This window comes from Musa acuminata, chromosome BXJ1-6, assembly GCF_036884655.1.
Source record: "Musa acuminata AAA Group cultivar baxijiao chromosome BXJ1-6, Cavendish_Baxijiao_AAA, whole genome shotgun sequence".
Taxonomy (NCBI): Eukaryota; Viridiplantae; Streptophyta; class Magnoliopsida; order Zingiberales; family Musaceae; genus Musa; species Musa acuminata.
Genome location: NC_088332.1, coordinates 44402115 through 44423127, shown reverse-complemented (window position 1 = coordinate 44423127; position 21013 = coordinate 44402115). Strand labels below are relative to the sequence as shown.

The 21013-nt window shown below is 38.7% G+C and overlaps 2 protein-coding genes and 1 pseudogene across 4 annotated transcripts; 2 read left to right on the top strand and 1 right to left on the bottom strand.

Moving 5' to 3' along the window:
* Positions 1-633: 633 nt before the first annotated feature.
* LOC135581564 (probable proline transporter 2) lies at positions 634-5624 on the top strand. 2 transcript variants are annotated; one of them, XM_065189343.1, is made up of 8 exons: positions 634-841; positions 948-1251; positions 2014-2238; positions 2451-2545; positions 2784-2973; positions 3093-3217; positions 4418-4633; positions 5124-5624. In XM_065189343.1, the coding sequence occupies exons 1-8, from the start codon at positions 836-838 to the stop codon at positions 5502-5504; spliced, it is 1542 nt and encodes a 513-aa protein (XP_065045415.1). In that variant the 5' UTR covers positions 634-835; the 3' UTR covers positions 5505-5624. The 2 variants fall into 2 exon arrangements, with proteins under 2 accessions (XP_065045415.1, XP_065045416.1); XM_065189344.1 differs by having other exon boundaries at positions 635-841; positions 926-1251.
* A 3196-nt stretch (positions 5625-8820) lies between these two features.
* LOC135677245 (uncharacterized) lies at positions 8821-9606 on the top strand (annotated as a pseudogene).
* LOC103990218 (probable amino-acid acetyltransferase NAGS2, chloroplastic) lies at positions 9352-19456 on the bottom strand. Of its 2 annotated transcripts, XM_065189342.1 has the most exons (11): positions 18977-19456; positions 17568-17655; positions 16460-16668; positions 13957-14108; positions 12730-13147; positions 11894-11991; positions 11277-11388; positions 10937-11096; positions 10321-10393; positions 9917-10035; positions 9352-9489 (listed from the first exon to the last, which is right to left on the bottom strand). In XM_065189342.1, the coding sequence occupies exons 1-11, from the start codon at positions 19304-19306 to the stop codon at positions 9476-9478; spliced, it is 1773 nt and encodes a 590-aa protein (XP_065045414.1). In that variant the 5' UTR covers positions 19307-19456; the 3' UTR covers positions 9352-9475. The 2 variants fall into 2 exon arrangements, with proteins under 2 accessions (XP_065045414.1, XP_009407568.2); XM_009409293.3 differs by lacking the exon at positions 9352-9489 and having other exon boundaries at positions 9644-10035.
* Between the last annotated feature and the right edge of the window lie 1557 nt (positions 19457-21013).

Sequence of the window (21013 nt, the reverse complement as noted above, 5' to 3'; positions counted from 1 at the left end):
AACAACAGATACATGTTTACTAAAATAATAATAGAAAATAAATTAAGTGATTTTTTAGAATTTTTTTAATTTTTTTCATTCGTCTGTCGACACTCTTATCATTCTCCGTCCTTAGACCTTTGCTCTCGTTTTTTTTATCCTTTCTCGTCATGTCGATACTCTTATATTCTTCGTCTTTTTTTTTTTTATCCTTAGAGATTGATATTTTTAAAATTATATAAAATAAACATATTATTTAAGAAAAAAAAATCGAGGAGTCGCCCAAACAAAATTTCGATGTGACATTATTATATGTTCAAATCCCTCATCAATAAAAATGTTTATTGGATAATGCATGAACAGTGAGCAATAAAGCTGCCACCTTAGACCCGAATCGTGAGTGGTCGGTGGGAACACATACGACAACATCCACGTCGTCGTCATTACCATTACACAAAATGGCGCAATATTTCGGGACACGTGGTGCGCGCTTCGAGATTCGCGCGGAAAGCGCGATGAGCCGTCGATGGTCACCCTTTGAGATACGTTCACGAGCACTCGCGGTTCGATCATTTGTTGCGTGTCGGTTGTCGTTCGCCCCTCGCGGGAGCAACCGTACGCGGCAACTGACTAATCGTATCGGGCGCACGTCGAGATTGGAGAAATCGTCCGCACAGCGCTTCTGTCTCTGTCTCTGTCTCTGCTTTGCCAAAAGCAATTATTAGGTTTGGGGGAAGTGCGTGCCGCCTCATAGACGGCGCACCGAGAGCGGCGGAGGCGGCAAATTCGCTGCTGGTCCGCACCTTTTCTGTAATCACGCACCCGAATCTGCTTTCCTTTTCGTCTCGACCGATCGATGGATGTAAGCTTCGATTCCTCTCTGTTTCTCTCTCTCCCCTTTCCGTATCCTTCTTTTTTTGGATTTCTGATGCCTTTATTTTTGAAGTGCCGCTCCTTTCCATGTATAGATTACAGGCGGAGGGGGACCGCCAATAGAGGCCTCGACGCGGGTGGTGGATCCCAGTCCCAGCTTCTTCATCTCCTTCTCCCCCGCCTCTTCAGCCACCACCATCATCACCTCGTCCTTTGCCTCATCCGATATATCTGCGGACGAGGGAGATTCGGAGACCTCGTTGCTATTACATCGCGGCAGAGAGGAGGAGGACGCAATGACGGAGACGAAGTTGCACGTCGGGCACGGGAATGACGGCGACGCCGACTCGAACTCTAAGATTGATGCCTCCGAGGACACCGCTCACCAGATCAGCAGCGGTATCTCTTCCCCCCTCCTTCCAAATTCTGTTGTTATGTTGTATTCCTGGAATGATGTCTTTCCGGGGTCATGATGTTTGCTAGCCGTCCTTCTTGGGCGCTTGTTGTGGTCGAGTCATCCATCGTGATTAGGTCGTCACCGCTCGACCTCTCTGTTTTCTTGATCGATATTTCAGCATGAACTCTTGATGCTGGATTACAAGACGCAGGTGGAGAGGGAGGAAAAGAGAGTGTTGCAGCAAAAGAAGCAAAACGTTATGAGAAGGAAAGAAAACCCTAATAAGCAAATAGGGGAAACGGAAAGTGTGCAACCTCCCTTCTTCGACGCAAGAAAAAAGTGAAACATACAAAACTAGAGAAAAACCTAATTTCGGAAGAACTATTTGACAATTTGTTAAAAAGTGATACTGAAAATTTTGAAAGATTTGGTTTCTTGAATGCGTGCTACACGAGCCAATTCTTGCAAGGACCTATTTTGTTTGCATCTGCTATCTTACCCAAGGGTGTAGGGAGTCTTACTTTTACATCTTGCCGAAACCCAATGTTGGAACATTTCTTTGTATCTCCTTTTATATCCTCTTTCCATATAATCAGACTAGAAATATATTATCATAATTTTCTTTCAATATGGTGTTCTTATATTCTAACTGTACAAAACTGTTTCATTTCGTTGGCATGTCAGGATTTTGTGTGTTCCTCAGGACATATGTGGTTACATATATGTATATACATCTCAAATTTTCCTTTTTGCTGGTTGTCCAGATCCTTGGTACCAGGTTGGTTTTGTGCTCACAACCGGGGTGAACAGTGCCTATGTCTTAGGCTATTCTGGATCTGCCATGGTTCCATTGGGTTGGGTCATCGGCACAACTGGGTTTATTTTGGCGGCTGCTATATCCCTCTATGCTAATGTTCTTATAGCCCGCCTCCATGAAGTTGGTGGAAAACGGCATATCAGATACAGAGACCTTGCTGGGCATATCTATGGTAATGCTGAATAATTTTTTTGCACCTCCTATATTGATTCTGAAGGTTGACATGATTGTTTCTTATTTTTGTGCAAAACGTTTCTGTTACCTTCTCATAAATCCTTTTAAGAACAAGTTATAGCATTTATGATTGCACATCTCTTTCACTGAGCAATTTGTTCAACTTCCCTGAAGTTTAAGTGATTTCCTTTGTTTGGGCCCATTTTGCAGGAAGGAAAATGTATTCTCTTACATGGGCATTGCAATATGTTAATCTGTTCATGATTAACACTGGATATATCATTCTGGCTGGGCAAGCATTAAAGGTAACATATGCAACTCCTACTATCATCTCAATCTTGTTGCTCAAGTTGTTAAAATATATTTTAAATCTTCGTTTAGTGATTCTTTTGTAGTTTCATTTAGTTTGGTACTAAATCATAAATCACAAAACAATTTAGATATACAGATTCTAGATTATTAGGAAACATGACCTCCTATGTTATGTAAAAATGGCTTTTGTTGCATGCTTTGTAATTCTCACCTCCTTTTTTTTTTGTGCAGGCCACATATGTCCTCTATAGGGATGATGGTGTCTTGAAGCTTCCCTACTGTATAGCAATTGCTGGGTTTGTTTGTGCACTATTTGCTTTTGGCATACCTCATTTATCAGCCCTGAGAATTTGGCTGGGCTTCTCAACATTTTTTAGCCTGATATACATCATTACAGCATTCGTGCTGTCTCTCAAAGATGGTACTACTTATTAGGCAACTTAAGCTAATGTTGTATTCCTGATATACATACAAGCAAATTGTGAGCAACAAAAATAGCTGTAAGGTATTATAAATTATATCGGTGTTATTTTGATGCAGGACTTAGTACTCCCGCTCGAGATTATAGCATTCCAGGTTCTAATGCTAGCAAAGTTTTCAGTACCATTGGTGCTGCTGCCACTCTTGTTTTTTCTTACAATACAGGGATGTTGCCAGAGATTCAGGTGAGCTTATACAACACTAATTTCATGCAGTAGGAGCAGGTATTGGAATCATTATCAACTGTTGATTTAAATTTTATGTTTTTTTGTTAGAAAAATTGATAACATTTAAAACTGCAAATTTCTGAAGCTTGTTAATTTTTATTGTATTGTCTGGTTATCTCTTTGCATGGCTGTTCAATGATTCCTTTTTGACTGGTCACGGGTTGGCTTGGTTGGAGCATGATCTTTGGTTCAAATTGAGCCCCTTGTTTATTTGTTTCACTTCACTGGAACTAATCCAAGTGAAAAATCGACACCGAGCCCAATCAACTGGTTTCTGGTCTTAACAAGGAAGAGAAAAAAATTGGAGACATTAAACTTCCGAGGGCATACTGGTGGGATGGCCTATCACCACCACCACCTCATGGGATCGTGAATGAAAAGAGGGGTGGTGGTGGTGGCATGCGTGCCAGGAGCAAAGGCTACTTTATTCATTTCAGCTTGGATCGTTTATATATATATATATATACATATATATACATACATATATATACATATACATATATATAGGTCATGTTTGCCTTGTAATTTTTGATGATTTGGTTCATATTATACATTCCACTTTTCTGATCAGTTGTTATTCATTTATTTGCTTCCATCGATTCCTTTATCAGATGTTCACTTCTTGCTATAATATTTTTCTCCATATGATAGTGCAATTTTAGATACCCACTCCAGAACAAATTGGAAAAGGCAGCCAACTTCTTGTCCTGAAACACGGGCATATGTGTTCACTATCCTTAATGTTTTAAGTAGATGAATATGATGAACTTTGTACTTTGCCCAATTTTGTCTTTTGCTAAGCTGAAGAATGAGCTTTGGAATTACGATGAAGGAATGTCGGGTCGGGTTTAATTTTTAGCTAGATCTTTGGCAGTCCGATCAACTTTATGATGAAATATACATGTCAATTATTTCAGTTCATTTAGGTTAGAAACCGTAATAGGATGGTTGTGATCATAGATTTGTAGCCTTTTGTGAGCCTTGATTGCTGTGTTTCAGTTAAAAGGTGAGGATGAAATCCGGAGTTCTATTATTTTTTTCTAGGGAAATTTTGGATTATTTTAAGTCTGTTCTTTGCAGCTTTTGCTCCAGGAGTAAACATATATAGTGTAGCATGTACTCACACATTTTAACAGCCTTCCTCTCATCTTATTGCAGGCAACAGTGAAACCCCCTGTCATCAGAAATATGGAGAAAGCACTTTGGTTTCAGTTTGTAATAGGTGGCTTGCCGTTGTATGCTGTTACTTTCGTTGGTTATTGGGCTTATGGCTCTTCAACATCAACCTATTTACTAAATAGTGTCAATGGTCCAATTTGGGTGAAGTCAGTTGCTAACATTGCGGCCTTTTTTCAGACAGTTGTCGCCTTACATGTACTTCTCTTGATCCAATACTTGCCACTGACATTCTGCTTTTTTTGTGTGGATATAATAGAAGAAAGAAAGCTATATTCTCTGAGCATATAGATTAGTTTACAGTTCACATCATACATCATTTGTCCCTTTACTGTTAATTGCAATTGACAGTCTCGTCCGCATTTATTTTCATGTTTTTCAATATCTCAATCACTTGTTATTATCATCCTCAAGAGAGAATCTTTTCGTCCTTGCTGAATCATGTTAGAGCAATTCATAACTTACCAATGTATCCAGATTTTGTTTACTTCATATGTATCATCTATGAGTTTTTATGTTTACTCGTTAAACATTCTCGTCATGTTTTGTTGACATCATGCAATATCAAGTTGCTAGTCATAAAGAGGCTAACAACTGGCAATGTTGCTTAGGCTTCACATTGGACATTGTAGAAGTGGAATGTCATAATATTAATGTTCTGTTTCTATACTAACTGAGTTTATGTTAGATATTTGCAAGTCCGATGTATGAATACTTGGACACGAAGTATGGAAGAGGTCAAGGGAGTCCCTTTTCCTTTTACAACGTTTCATTCAGAGTTGTTGTGAGAGGAGGCTACCTCACAATAAACACCCTTGTAGCAGCTCTGCTTCCATTTCTTGGAGACTTTATGAGCCTCACAGGGGCTCTCAGTACATTTCCGCTTACATTTGTTCTTGCAAATCACATGTACTTGAAGGTGAAAAAGAACAAGCTTTCCGCACCACAGAAGGCGTGGCATTGGCTGAACGTTGTTGGTTTCAGTTGCTTGTCTATGGCTGCTGCAATCGCAGCTCTAAGGCTCATCGTTGTTGATTCGAATACTTATCATCTCTTTGCAGACCTATGATCTTTTGTCTTGTCCTTTTGCCTTTTCCTTTCTATTCGCGAAATGTAAATAAACTGTGTCGGGTTCCTCAAGTTTATAGTTCCAGCTGAACGTGCAAGTTGAATAAACTAGATTTGTTTAGAGTATTGTGTTCATAATCATTGGTGTCATTTAATTTTAGTTGAGAATTTTGTTGTAAACTGATATCATCTAACGTTTCAGCTTCAAATGTACAGCCTTACTGGACATGTTTGCGTCCAAGTATTCCTATGGATGTGAAGGCATAGATCCATCCTAAGGGCCCGCGTTGGGATGGGAGAGGTAGCCCGAGAAGGCAATTGAGGTGACAGGAGGACTCCCGAGGTGTTCCGGGCTCTCAGCGATTGATCCACAATCGTCTCGAGGAGTGGCTTATATGTTAAAGGAAGCTCGGGTCATCCCGAGATGTACCTTGGTCTTTTGGAAGCGTTCAGCATTGCTCCGAGGTATTTTTTAGATGTGCTTGGGTCATGCACAAGCGGTAGACATCGAGGAAATGTCTCGACCCGACCTCTCTGATGCTTCAATCGGTAGTGTATGTGGAAAGGGTTTAGTAGAGCTCAAAATAGTTTAGATAGAGCCTCGCTTTCTCCCGTTTGGCCTAGGGGCTTGCGTTTTATACTTGACCGATTAGTGGTGTGAACCAACGATGGGGTAGGGTGTCCCTTACCCTTCTAAATGATCATTGATGGTGGTAGCTGACGAGCGTGTCCTTTGAAGGACGACGTTAGGATACGATACTTGTGATGATATGCTTTGTTAATGCTCTTGACCTGTATGGGACGAGTAAGGGATGACCCCCTGCATTATTCGTTCAGAAGGTAAGGCTAGGGAAGTTGCACTATGCCTCCTAGCTTCAATGCATGCCTGCAAGCCTTTCCTTAGTTGTAGTTGAAGTGGTTTCCTTAGCCCAGGTGGCGGGATAAGTTTGCATCGTTGTTATTTTCCCTATCATGTGCGTAGAAATATTCGAGGTGCTTATGAGGTGAAAATGTCGTGCTTCAGAGGTGGATCTGAGGTATATCTGAGATGGATCTGAGATGGCTCCAATGTGGATTTAATGTGTCGAGCTTCTAAGGCACCACATGCACTAAAATTGAGGTCGAGAGAGATTTCTTGACTCGATCTCTCTAGCACTCAAGTTAGTAATTTGAAGTCTCCAAATATAGGTTCGAGTAATTATTTCTCTGTTTAGGATATGTTTATACCTTGAAGGATGAAAAAAAAGTTTGTCATTGTCTTTCTTATTATAATGAACGAGAAGGAAGCTTGTGTTTCTTTGTTTTGAATCTTTGTATATGTAGGCGAATGATTTGGATGACACATGGCAACTACGTGTCAACTGTTGGTAAATTTTCTATCATTTGTCCCCCTAGAAGGCGTGCTTCAAAGCTTCGATAGGGGTTTCGAGACATGTTGTTTGGCTACACGGTTCTGCTTTGTTAGGGTGTGTCGAGCTACAAGTGCTGCCATGTAGTGGCTTTGTGCTTCTCGTGAAGAATTTTCTGGACCGTTAGTATCAGGTTTATCTGCTATAGCGGTATAGAGTTTGCCATGGCGAATCTTTCCTCGACCGTCATAGTGGGAATAGGGATTCACCGTGGTGGTTTTTGCCTCGACCGCCATAGCAGGAGTAGGGGTTCGCCATTGTAGATCTTGCCTCGACCATCGTAGCGGAGTAAGGGTCCGTCATCACGAATTTTGCCTTGACCGCCATAGCGGGAGTAAGGGTTCGCCATTATGGATTTGCCTCGATCGCCATTGCATATCTTACCTCGACCGTCATAGCGGGAGTAGGGGTCTGCCATGGTGGATTTTGTGTCGACCGCCGTAGCGGAAGTAGGGGCATCAAGCTTCATTAACGTTCTTGATGAGTGCATTCTCTAAAGGATAGCATCAAGGTAGGACGCCCATGATGATATGCTTTATTAGGGCTCTTAACCTGGGATGCCCCCCTGCACCGTTTGTTTGGAAGGTAGGGTTGGGGAAGTTGCGTCACGTCGCTTGGCTTCAATGCATGCATGCAAGCCTTCCCTTAGTTGCGGTTGAGGTGGCTTCCTCAGCCTAGGTGGCGGTTGGCAGTGTTGTTGTTTTCCCTATCACCATGTGTAAGAACATCTAAGGTGCCTCCGAGGTGAAAATGTCATGCTTCCGAGGTAAATTCGAGGTAGATCCGAGATGGCTTCGAGATGGATTCAAGGTAGATTTAAGATGGTTCAAAAGTGGCTTTGAGGTGGATCCAACGTGTTGAGCTCCCAAGACACCACCTACACTAAGACCGAGGTCGAGAGAGGTTTCATGACCCGATCCCTCCAACGCTCAAGTTAGTAATTCGAGTTTCATAAATGTGAGTTCGAGCAGTTCAAAAGGAGTGAGTCCTCCCTCATTTTCCTATTTAGGATATATTTTTATATCTTGAATGAGAGAAAGAAAGTTTATGATATCCTTGCTGGTCATAAAGGAAGAATAGAGAGTTTAGAATTGCTTTTGTTGTCCTAAAGGAAGAGAAGAAAGTTTAGAATTATTTTTCTTATCATAATAAACGATAATGAAGTTTATATATCTCTATTTTGGATCTTTGTATACGTAGACAGATGATTTGGATGACACTTGACACTTGCGTGTCAACTATTGATAAATTCCCTATTAGAATGAGTTGTGATATAGTTGTGCCCAAGTATTCCAAAATAAGATATGCAGTTTATACTAGGTTGTGAATGCGATCACTTGTATTCATGACAAGTATAGATCTAACGAGATTTTATTTTAAAAAAAAACTCAAACTTATAACACCTAGAATTTATACGAATTAGATAGATGTATTATTAGTAATTTTGATTAAATATTTTATATTAAAAAATCTTCGGAAAATAACAAAATTTACGACTGTCGTGAATATTTTGTCTTTTAACGAATATACCATCCAATCAATGTTAACACATCAAGTCTACGTCCGAAGCCTTCACATTGGGTTACGTGTCAAGCAATATCAGCAAAAGAAAATAAAGTACGATCCAGTTTGATAAGTAGAAGTTTTCTTACCCAACCGGCGATCCAATGTTTCCGAATCCCATCGAGGCCGCCCTCCTTCCCGAAGCGAGCAAATGAATCGCACCACGGCATGACGCCAGGACACGTCTGTGCCGCCTCCCTCCTCCTCGGGCCCCCGTCTCGTCCTGCGACTGCCATTGCCACCACCACCACCACCACCACCACACCTTCTTTACCAAGCAAGCGACTATATATATAAATATACACGCGCCCACGTTCATATCGACGAAGCGAAAGTGAGGGAGAGATGGGTTTGGTGTTGGGGAAGATCACGGTAGAGACGCCCAAATATGAAGTCATCCGCGCGGCCGCAGACTACCAGATCAGCAAGTGCTTCCTTCGTGTGGTGGCCGAAGTCAACTACGACCCCTCCAAGTTCCGCAACGACCGCGACGGCGGCTTCATAATCCTGGCCAACTACATCGGCGCCCTCGGCGACCCGCAGAACGTCCGCCCGGAGAAGATCGCCATGAAAGCCCCTGTCGTCACCAAGGACAGCCCCGAGAAGATCGCCATGACCGCAGCCGTCGTCAGCAAGGACCGTCCCGAGAAGATCGACAGTCACCCGCAGCGGCGGGGCGGTGACGATGCAGTTCGTGCTGCCGTCCAAGTACGCGGGGCGGCGGAGGCGCCGGCGCCCATGGACGAGCTGGTGGTGGTGAAGGAGGAGGAGGAGGAGGAGGCCAAGTGCGGGGTGGCCTCCGACGAGGTGGCGGCGGAGAGGGTGCAGCAGCTGAGGCGGAGTTCAGAGCGGGACGGCCACAAGGTGGTCGGCGACTTCCTCCTCGCCAGGTACAACCCGCCCTGGATGCTGCGTCTCCACTAAATGCGGTGAGGGCGTTCCGTGACGACGCTTCCAGGTCCAATACGTCGAGTTACGATCCTTGGTCAACGTATATCCTTCAGTAAGCAACTTCTGAAACAGGGGAAACAGAGATTAGGAAATGATGGCAATCATGTGTTCCTTCCCTTCTGACCTCTGAAACAAATTACAAGAATATTAGTAAAAATAAGGTAAAGATCTGTTGATGCATGGGACCTTCCCCCAGAAATAACAAATATATAGAAGATAGCTAACCAAGAGAGTAAATGTTCTATTATGAAATGATATTTAAAAAAATGAATCATCATGCAGTAATCAAGTTTATCAACAACAATTTCTCCTAATATGAAGGTCTCACAATCTCTCTATATCAATCTATCACGTGAACATTCTTCATCTAATTTTGTCCAATGTACCTATCGCCGCAAGCTGAGGTTTATGAATATGGTAGAAAGGAAGACCAAAATAAACAGGTACAGCTATATAATTCTGTGGGCCGGCTTATTGCCTGAAACCCCACCTAGCACCGGATACAGCCTCTTTATGTAATACTTCGATCCACGCGAAAGATTGATTCTTTTCCTTCTCTGCTCCGGAATGGACTCGATGGAACACTCGGAAAAGCCACGCCTCACGAACCTGTGAAAATATGTTAAGCGAAATCTCTGATTAGTGAGATATAAGTAATTTACATCCTAGTATTAGAATAAGGAACTTTAGGACCAATAATAATTTGCAGATAGTTCTCATGAATCCCTTTCCTGCTAAACTTGAACAACACAAGAAAAAGAAAGTATAATGTTGATTATCATCATTTACACAAATGCGTTGATGGGTATTTAATTTTTTTTAGGTATATGTTTTGAAAAAATCCATTAAAACATTCATGCAGTGTTACAAGTGAACAGCCTTGGAATTGCATACCAATCTGCAGAACGAGTTGTCAGCAGGAAAAGTCTCTCTAGTCCAAGAGACGTTGCTTTCTTCTCTACGTAATCTGCATAATATAGCCAGAAAAGAAAATTACATGGTAAGTCTCCATTAAATGCATACATACATGATTAAAGTATTAGAATACATCAGTGGTTAGAGAAAAAGTCATCAAAGCTTTGGTTAGAATGACTAGAATGATGAGTGCCATCAGGATAAAAGACAAGTTCAACAGTCACATACTAAACTATGATGGAACCAGAAAAGGCAGTAAACAACTCAATGTGTTGCGAGAAGACATCTTCAATGATTTTTTTCTATCAATGTCTCCTGTTGCATTCTCAGCTATGCTTTTTATGTCTAAAGTATGACGCTGAATATTGCAAAAAAAAAACAGTCCACAGCACTTAAAAAATATCATAGTTTCTTGAAAATAGGCTTGAAAATAATATATCAAAAGCATAGAAAAATGCAATATATATATAAAATTTAATGTTCATTAAGTCTGAAGGCCTACATGGAATTGCATGTCCTACAATGTTAGATATTGCACTTCATTTTTCAGTAAAAGACAAGTTGTTAGAGCTTTTCATGGATACTCGAAGCATACCGAGTAATTTATCTCCTTGTCCATGACCTCGGCACTCCGGAGACACAGTCACAGCAGCAACCTCACCACACTTATCCTCGAAGAAAGGGAAAAGAGCAGCACATGCAATAATTGAACCATCTCTTTCAACAACGATAAAGGAATCCAATGAACAAAGAAGCTGAAAACAAGGAACAAGTTATAAGTACAAACTAGTAAAATATTTATGAAGGCAAAAGCTTCTAAGTTCTTTCTTTATTTTTACAAGTTATAACAATCAAAATGGGATCAAGATGTGGAACGACCAGAACATACTTTATGGACATTGAGAAAACAAATAGAACGTTAGAATTATGTAAACCTCTTCATCAGTCCTTCGAATCAAGGCACCTGATTCTACCATTGGTTGGAGAAGCTTCTTTATACCAGGAAGATCTGCCACTGTAGCCATCCGTGTTCCCTCATAGACATCACTAGAGTGAGAATTGGGAAAGTCAATACAAGATGTTCAGATTCACTAAAAGCTAAAATGAAGTATGAAGCATATTATATCAGCATTTCAAGCAAATTTCATTAAAGTAAGAAGCACAATAATACAAACATCTCGACCTACTATATCATAACAGAACGTGACTCGCTTTCAGAATACGCCAATAAAAAGTGCATTGTACAACAAAAAGAATGTGATCAGTTCACTTGGTGTCCGCTGATTTCAATGACAAAAAATATTTTGTAGTGCAAATCCTCAGAAAAGTGGAAGACAAGAAAAATAAGCCATGAAATATTTGCTTAAACAGAACCAAATGTTCGAAAAGAAAAAAAATGAATAGTTTCTTAAACAAAATACACATTTTCAAACTACTAATCAGAAGAAAAACAAATCAATGAAAAGTCATAACATGCAGAAATCAAAGCTAAAATAAAATGCATAACGATTCATAACAGAGCAATAAAGACTTGGCAAAAACTTCCTCATACCTAGCCACCATAGTCCCTACTCCATCTCTGGTAAATAATTCCAGAAGCAAGGCTCCCCCAAGAGTTCCATCAATTAAATGAACTCTCTGAACTCCACCCTAAAAGAAGAAAAAAATACAAACAATTAATAATGAAATTAGGTTTCATGAAAGCAAATGGGATCTGTGAAATCCTAATAAAAGTTACACTGCAGTAGACAGCCTTAAGAACTCCTTAACAACTGAGTATAATAAAATTTTCAATTATAAATATTGGTGATATGCTCATATCAGCCAGAGAACCATCATAATCCAGATATGTGCCAAGGGAGGTTCTCAATAAGCCTTTTTATGGTGCCAACTAGAATCTGAATAAACTCAAATTCTCTCGTCAAAACCTCATGTCTTTCATCATTCATTTTAGACATGCAATTTCACTTACTCATTAATCTTATTCATGCCTTAAAAATGAAAGATAATATAATAGAATATATGTTTAGAGCTTAATGTTTGTATGATCAGACGCAACTGACAAAGTAGTAACTCTGTCTTACAAGTTAACTTTTTAGCTATTAAGGCATGGCTCTTGCCCAAGGTCACCTGGGTTTAAAAATCAGACCACGATAAGGAGCCTCATATTGTGTTGACATGGAGCCTTCTCTTTCTGAGTTGTGGTCAACTACCCATACTATGAGAAATAGTGAGTTCCTTGAGAGTACACTTTTGGAGATTCAGAAGGTTGCAAAACCAAAAAACTAAAACACTTCCCAGAAAACAACTCAACAAATTGCATGTAAAGAAATTAACCAGAAACACTATAAAATTTTGGGGTTCTCATGAATTGAATAATTGCAATACCTTGCAAACAAATGCTGCTGCAGCCAATTCTGAGTGGTAACCATTTAATCTGCTTAGCCGTTCTTCGCCACCAATAGCAAATCCTTGTTCGCCAGACCATCCATTCCCATTATCAAACCCAACACCATTCTGAAATGTTGCTCTGTGACTTTGAATGAAGTCTTTCTCCTTCCATGAAATTGTACCACTTATATTTGAATGAAGATAGCCAGAAGAATTAATATCTTCACCAACAAATTTAACGTAGTTTGCAGCTGTCTCACTCTGCTTAGCTCTCTTTCTAATTAACAAGTCAGCATCTCGGAGAGTCATGAAACGTATAAATCGTCCATGTTCATCGAGTATCTGGCCATCGACAATGGAAATCAATTTGTCTGCCTCAATGGCTAAAGCACAGGCAGTAGCAACTTCATAGGTGCTGAGTCATTCCAAAAGTTAAAGTTAGTCTGACCACACATTTATGAAGAAAACCTTCAGAAGAAAAGTAAAAAAAGAAGTAGATACATAAACAAATGCAGCACCAACGTAAATCAAGAAGTATGAATGGTCAGATTGGATCGGCACCATTTTGACAGAACGAATTCATGAAAGATAATTTTTTTTCTCACCCATAAACAATCCACAACATACATAGTTCAGGAGTGGATGTAAACAAGTTAGACCAGGTTACAATGTAAAAGGATCAATTTAATACACAATAAATATGGCTGAGTCAGTTTCAGGGTTGAACCTTAACTGTAAAGGAAACTTCACTTGGCCAGCCTGATCCCACCAGCCGCGGAGTGCCAGGAGTTCCCTCACTCAGAATGGTCCCATTAAAGCGTTGAGTGAATAAGTTTAGATTATCATTTGCCATAGAAACAAGCATGAGTAGAAGAATTTATCCCAAAAAAAATGCAAAGCTTCTTGGAAAAAATTTCAGAAACTACTTGGTTAGAATCAACAAAAGCACAAAATAAAAAGTAAAAACAGAACGCCAAAACAAGAACTTCATGTTGTGCATAAATAACAAATGCAAATAAGTTTCAATCACCAATCTAAGATGGCTTTCATTGAACTCAACAAGAAAATAGCCTAACTGCAAATTCTCCAGCTACAGGATAGAAGCCAGTAAGATGATATATACATATATACACATAAATATATATATGGAAAATCAAGATCCATTTCCTGAAGATGCAATTGGACTATGAATGATCATCTAAAGAGAAAAGGTAATCAGCATACTTGCAATTTAGGACTTCTCCTGAACTTGAATAGCCAAGGTTGCTAACTATAACTATACAATCTCTGTCAAGCCTTTCTCTTATACTAGATACATCTATCCTTTTCACTTCGCCAGTTGATCCAAAGTCTATACCTTCAACAACTCCCCTTCTCTGCAAGCCAAAAGAGGAAGAAAAAGAAGAAAGTTAGCTTGCTGTATTACTCAACACTCTACGAGAGATGTACAGTAAGAATTTTGTAGCTTTAACTGTTTAAAAGTAGTGAGTTTCACTAAAAAATTCAGAAGGGTTATGACATTAAGTTATTACACTAAATTCCCATTTCCCATCAAATGTAAAAAAACATTTAAAATGATGACAAAGATACAGGTTGTACTGTTAACTATCAGGCTACTAAATCCTGAACACTTTAGATTTTTTTTCTGCTCAGGTCTCTTCGACTCTAGTATTCTTAATTGGGATAGCATATGGCAACAGGTATACTCTATCCTTTACAAGCAGCTACGTGACCTGTTTAAGCCAGAATAGCATACCCGTTAATCAGGTATGGGATATATACAGGTAGCGAAATATGTATTCAAGCCAGATTTGGACTGGATTCGAAGACTTGGGTATTTAGTCTGGAATGAGTTCAAGTACCTAGGTAGTTGGTTAAGTTCGAGAATGAGCAAGGTGAAATTGGTGGATATAGTCTACTAAATTATCATTTCCCAAAAAAGGTCATATTTTTCAAATAATTATCCTTACCCAACCCACTTAAACAAGATCATTAATCAGGTTTGGATGGTTAGGTATAGTAGAACGGGTACCTGATTCAAGTTTGACATGAGGTCAACTACGAGGCTAACTAGTTGAATTTGGAAACAGAATAGGTACAGTGAAATGCATGAGTGCCCACCCGGTGTCATTCCTATTTGCAAGTGCTAGTATAACTATAGCATCATAACAAATGATTTCTCGAGTATGGCATAATAAACTTACACAAATGGTAAAAAGCCTAAGAGAAATCCTGATATTTCAAAATCAATCAGGCACATTAGGTGGAATTACATCGTTTAATGTCAGCTGTTTTTTGCTACACACATGGAGAGGGTAAAAATGATTACTGCTTGAATTGAATGTGAGGCTGCATCTTTCGTTATTAAATCAGAATAATGATGATAATGATTTCAAATATCAAAAATATCGAGCCAGACCTGTATATGAAACTTCTTTTCTACGTTCCCTACACTGTCAAGAGTCTATATAGAAACAGATGGCAAAAAATAGGAAATATGCAAATGCAGAAGTGAATTTGATCCACACAAACAGAATTATGTCACCAAAATTTTTGTTAGCATCAACTCGAAAACTAGAAGCCTTTGTAAAATGATCATTAAGATTTGTACACATGATGTTATGCAGATGAATGATTATATATGAAAAAAATTACATTAGGTAATTAGGTATAGACTGCAAGTGTAACTAAGCAGTTCAGTATCAACCCCATTTCACAATCTTAAGACTAAGATATCATTTTACAATGATTAGAATTTCATGCACACACAATGAAATGAAACGTTGCAATGACAAAGACCACCGAAACTAAATTCTCCTTCCTTAGTCCTGATAACCTTTCAGAAGACCATTCTCCTAATCCTAGTAAGATAAGGAAACCCTTGCTCCTAGTCCTACTAGGACAGTCTTCTCCTAATCCTGTCTTCTCTTCGTCTTTCTTCCCTCTACTTCTCTGTTATTTTATTCCCTATCCTCTTCTCTCCCTCAAATCTCTTCTGGAGGATACTTCCTTCAGAGAAAGAAAACCCTTGTTAAGAGAAGACAAATCCTATCAAACATAGTTCAAAATCAAATTATAACAACATTTGCATTGAGGGCATAATAAGAAGAAACTCTGGAAAACAATCTATTTATTTTTCTCATGAAATACATTTGCTTAATAGCAATGAGAATGTCATAAGAAGCTATCAAGATATCTGTGAATTAAACTTTCACCATGAGTTTTCAAAATAAAATAAAAGGAGCTTTGTCATTGGACCCTTCCAAACAAACATATACATCCAGATACATGCCGATGTTTGAATTGCTTGCATGCCCCTGTAGAATTGAAAACCCAATAAGTTCCCTCTCCCCATCAACCTCCACCATAAAGGTGTCTTTTGGGGGGAAAAAAGACTAAAATGACCCCTACTCAGCTATAATTATGAAAGGAATCCACCTATTTCTCTCTATGTTCCATCTCAATTGGATTGGCCAGTGCCATCAACTTAGATACTGACATGGGATAATGTGCATGTTCTGCCCATAAAAAAACACTGATGGACATTTTAGTCTTTGCATAAATAACATAGCCTCACAAAGAGGGGCAACTTAATGGGTTCTCAATGTTAATGGAGGAATATAAGTAATTCACACTTCCATGAGGGTATTTGTTATGGATGTTTAGGAGCACACAACCAAAAAAAAAATTCCAAAATAAAAGTTCAAGATTCAAGTCTTGAAATAACCTTGGCTGCAAGAAAGTTGCCACTAGCCACGCCAACACCAAGATCATGAAAACGACTATGATCACCATGCCGACGAAGATTTAATATAGGGGGTCCCGGCGAAAGCTTTGCTTCAATTACAAGACGAATTCTCCCAGCAGCTTCCATTGCTGCCTCTAGTGAATCAGAATCAGTAATTCGGTACTGCCCAACATACTTCCCCTTGCTTCCTTAGGAGATCAACAGGTAACAAGAAGTTACAATGTACCAACATACAGAAGAAAAAGAACTGCAAACAAACGAGAGCAAGAAGAAGCACTAAACAAATTACTTGGTGGATAAAGCTAATCCTTACAACCAGCATATAAAAATAATCAAACTGATTTACCATGTGCACGTCTTCAGAAACTAACATTTAATGACCAAGACAGCATAAAATAGTGCATTTCAGCTTCAACAATATGAATAGTGTTTTCACCATTCTCCCCTTCCTGCAGAACCACAATGCTTAAATTTTTTTTATCCAGCAGGAAGAGAGATTGATGAAGATATTACTATTGCTGAATAAAAGTTCTAGCATGAGAAATCCCTTGTTCTTTTAATAATTGAAAATTAATTACTTTCAACATTTAAAGTTTAATGATGTTTGTTGTTTTTTAGTTAAGCAACAAAAACAATTATGAATGAATGGATAAAATCCAAAATGGTAAATATACTTACGAGTCCAAAATCGTAAGTCGAAGGTCACCAAATTGACCCAAGCCTCATGGATTCATTTACTCAATCATTTCTATAATGCAGTCAAATCATAGTACATATTAAAAGCAAGAAAAAAATAATCAAAATGCTGGCAAACACCTTACGACTTAAGGAAACTAAGAATTATAATATATAGGCCTCGGAGACTGATCACAAATTTGTCAATCAGTATAATGTGTCCAACAAATGGAAAAATTAGGCATAAGCATCAAATTTCGTAAGATGAAATTTTGGCTATAAGGAATTCTAGCTAGGGTTTGGTGGACTATTCAACAACCACAGTCGTGATTAGTATCAAATTAAAAACTCAAAGCTAAAGTCTAAAAAAAACCTCATAGCTAACAATAACAAGGTTAAGAATCATACCAACCTTTCTTATGCAAAAGCTTATCTATCAAGACATGGGTTCCAGGAACAAGAACAAATTTGATCCCTAGACCATGAAGCAGTGATATATCCTGCAAGCATACGCACATATAATATAATTAATGGTCATAGTAAGTTATTGCCAAATAGAAACACTTTTAAAAAATGCAAAGCATTCTATTTTGAGAGTCCATGAAGCAGTGATATATCCTGCAAGCATACGCACATATAATATAATTAATGGTCATAGTAAGTTATTGCCAAATAGAAACACTTACAGGAAAAATGCAAAGCATTCTATTTTGAGAGTCCATGAAGATCAAACCGATTCACTCAACAAAAATTGTAGATTAGAAAGTTCATTGCATAATGTACATTCTGTAAAGAAATACAGCTTGCTGCATCCCAAAGAATAATATAAGATATTTAATCATACAAAATTCAGGTTCCATAGCTGATAGCATCCTGTTGCAGGAAAAAACCTGAATATTAAAAGGAACAAAAAGAAGCAACCATGAAAAATACTTAGGTGATATTATTTATTTTAGAAGAAAAGGCTGCCTTAATATACATGGTCGTACGTATGCAAGTAGAGAATTTAATTTCTAGTCTTGCTATTGTGGTGGATGAGCCAGCCAAGATTTACAACTAGCATACTGGCCACTTAAAGAACCAACTGTTTGTATGGGGAGTTAAAGTAAAAAAGGACACTAAATCAACCAAGTCATTGACGATTGAATTACTCCTTTACAATTTGATCACAATCATAGGTACTTGCGACAGATTTGACTACAAGATCCAAAACACACACTCTTTGCAAAAATTTCCTCTAGTGATGGAAATTAACAATATCTCATGGTTCAAGACATTGGCTATTATGAATCTTTCCTGCACTCTCCTAAAAGAATATCAGATCAGATTTGGTTATGAATATCAGATGATAAACTCTTCTTTTAATTCACTTCAAATTTTGGATACTCAATGAATGATGTCTTTGCTCCAACAAAATATAGTACTTTCATACATGATCATATGTGACTGAGCAGGATTGTTATAGCTCTTATGGTATACTGCCAAGCCAGTGCGGTATCAGTACATGAATGCTGATCTTGCACTAATTCGTCCCAATCCTAAATTTTAAAAATTAGTAGAACCTATACCAACCTGCATACAGTATGGTGTGAAATAATTAACTCATCCACTAATCTGAATTCTGGACCATTGTGTTGAGGAAAGAGGTCAGAACTTGGGCACCTCCTTTTTAGTGGTAAGTGAAAAGAAGTTCCTAGATTCTGTCTAATTCAAGCACAAAATGTTATTATCACATTATATATATATATATATATATATATATATATATATATATATATATATATGTTTGTGTGTGTGCCAACACTCAGAACCTGAAAGTACCTGCAGGATGCTGTCCAAGTTGGGGCTGTCCACGATTTCTCCAGATATCACCACGACGAAGGTGCTTCCTCTGTGGCCCCTAATGTACGGCCAGGCCTGGCGGAACCACCCAACGAACTGCTCGTTTTCCCTTGAGGCATGACCTTCGGATAAGCCGTTCTCCACGTCCGGATCGGAGCTTCCACAGGATATGGAGAGGGATCGACGACCGACGCCGTTCCGGCGCCTGGGGCGGACGTCGATCCGGCAGAGGGGCGGGGTCCTCTTCCAGCGCGGAGGCGCCCCGCCGACGGAGGGAGAGATCATTGTCTTGGAGCAAGAAGCGGCCATCGAGATCGGAGAGGTAGGGAGGAGCGAAACCCTAGAACCGGCAAGACCAGGCGACGGGCTTGAGGGTTCTAAGGGAATCAGAAACTCGATCAGGGGAGGGAACGGAAATGTACTACAATGCGTTCTGCCCTTAACCCCCGAGCAGACCGTATCCCCTACTGGCCGGTTGGAGCTCGAACCGCCACATCGGCGAGCAACGGACACGCCCTTTCTCATGGCACGATCAGAAACGTGCATGGAACCGTGACGCCACGTGGGGCTCATCCGTTATGCAATGCCATCTCCCAGTTCGAATTTTATTTCCAAAATTATATGCATTCGAAATAACGGCTTAAACTTGTGATATCGGTTTCCCGTTATGTCAGTATATAACGGTTTGATTTGTGAAATCGATTTATCATAATTATTTTTACCGTCTTTTATTTTGCACGTAAAATATTTGTCTCGAGCAGTGTCATTGACGCGTGTGATTTGATAGCGTTTTCAAAACATATTTTTTATTGTAATCTATTTTTTTTTCAAAATTTCAGTCCTGATGGGATAAAATTGAATTTTTGGAAGTAAAAATTTTGCAATAATTAGTTGTTTTCTTTTTGGCATGACAATGCATCGAGATGATTATGGTAATACATCGCCATTATAACAAAGTCCCATCTAAGTATGATAGATTCGACACTCACAAAATAAAGGTAAGTTGGGACTACCGTATCGAATCAAATGGTTCATTGATTGCCGATTCTTTTCATGCAGAAGGAGAATATATTCTTTGTACAGAAGGTAATAGAACTGAACCTTAATATTAAAATTAATTTGCTATAAATAGTAAAATTTGTTAATGGAACACGGCAAGGTTTCATTGGTTCTTATGAAACATTTTAGAGAATATTTTCGCTTTTTTTTCTTCTTGTATCTCCATGTTTTGAATGTAGTTCGTAATGGCATCGGTCACACGTTAGCTAATTTTGGGAGAACTGTAAATTCTTTACTTTTCTGGGATTGTAATGATTCTCGTATATCTCCTTTTGTAAATTTCGATTAATTTTTTAATATATATTTTTTTCTTGAAAAAAGTTTATCGTAAAGTAACCAAATTTGAACTCATTTTGAACTTTTATCGTAAATTAACCAAATTTGAACTAATTTTGAACTCATTACACACCACACACACACACACACACTTTGTAAAATTTTTAATATATCTTTTTTTCTTGAAAAAAGTTTATCGTAAAGTAACCAAATTTGAACTCATTAAACACACACACACATATATATATATATATATATATAATAGCAATATAATTATAAAAAATACAGCAGGGAAAGAAATATTGAACTCGTTTCGTTTACAGTACGTTGAGATAGTTTTCGTGAGCAAAAAGAATATTTCTTTTATTTGAAAGTGAGAAATGGGATTCTCAGTGTTTTTAAGATTTTTTTTTCCAAGTGGATTTTTTGTGATGTGGGGAGAATATTTCACGTTGTCAAAAGCTAACACATGGTTACGTCACTCCTGCATCGGCACCTTCATGTCGATATTATATTTACATTGGTCAAAATTTTACTCTTTATCATATATTACTAAATGTGTAACACTACAGTAGAACAAGATCGTTAAAAATCAAAATCATACATTATTCTTTTATGCCCGAATAAAGGTTTTAAGGATGATTATATATATCTTGAGCATGATTTCTAATAAGTTAATTA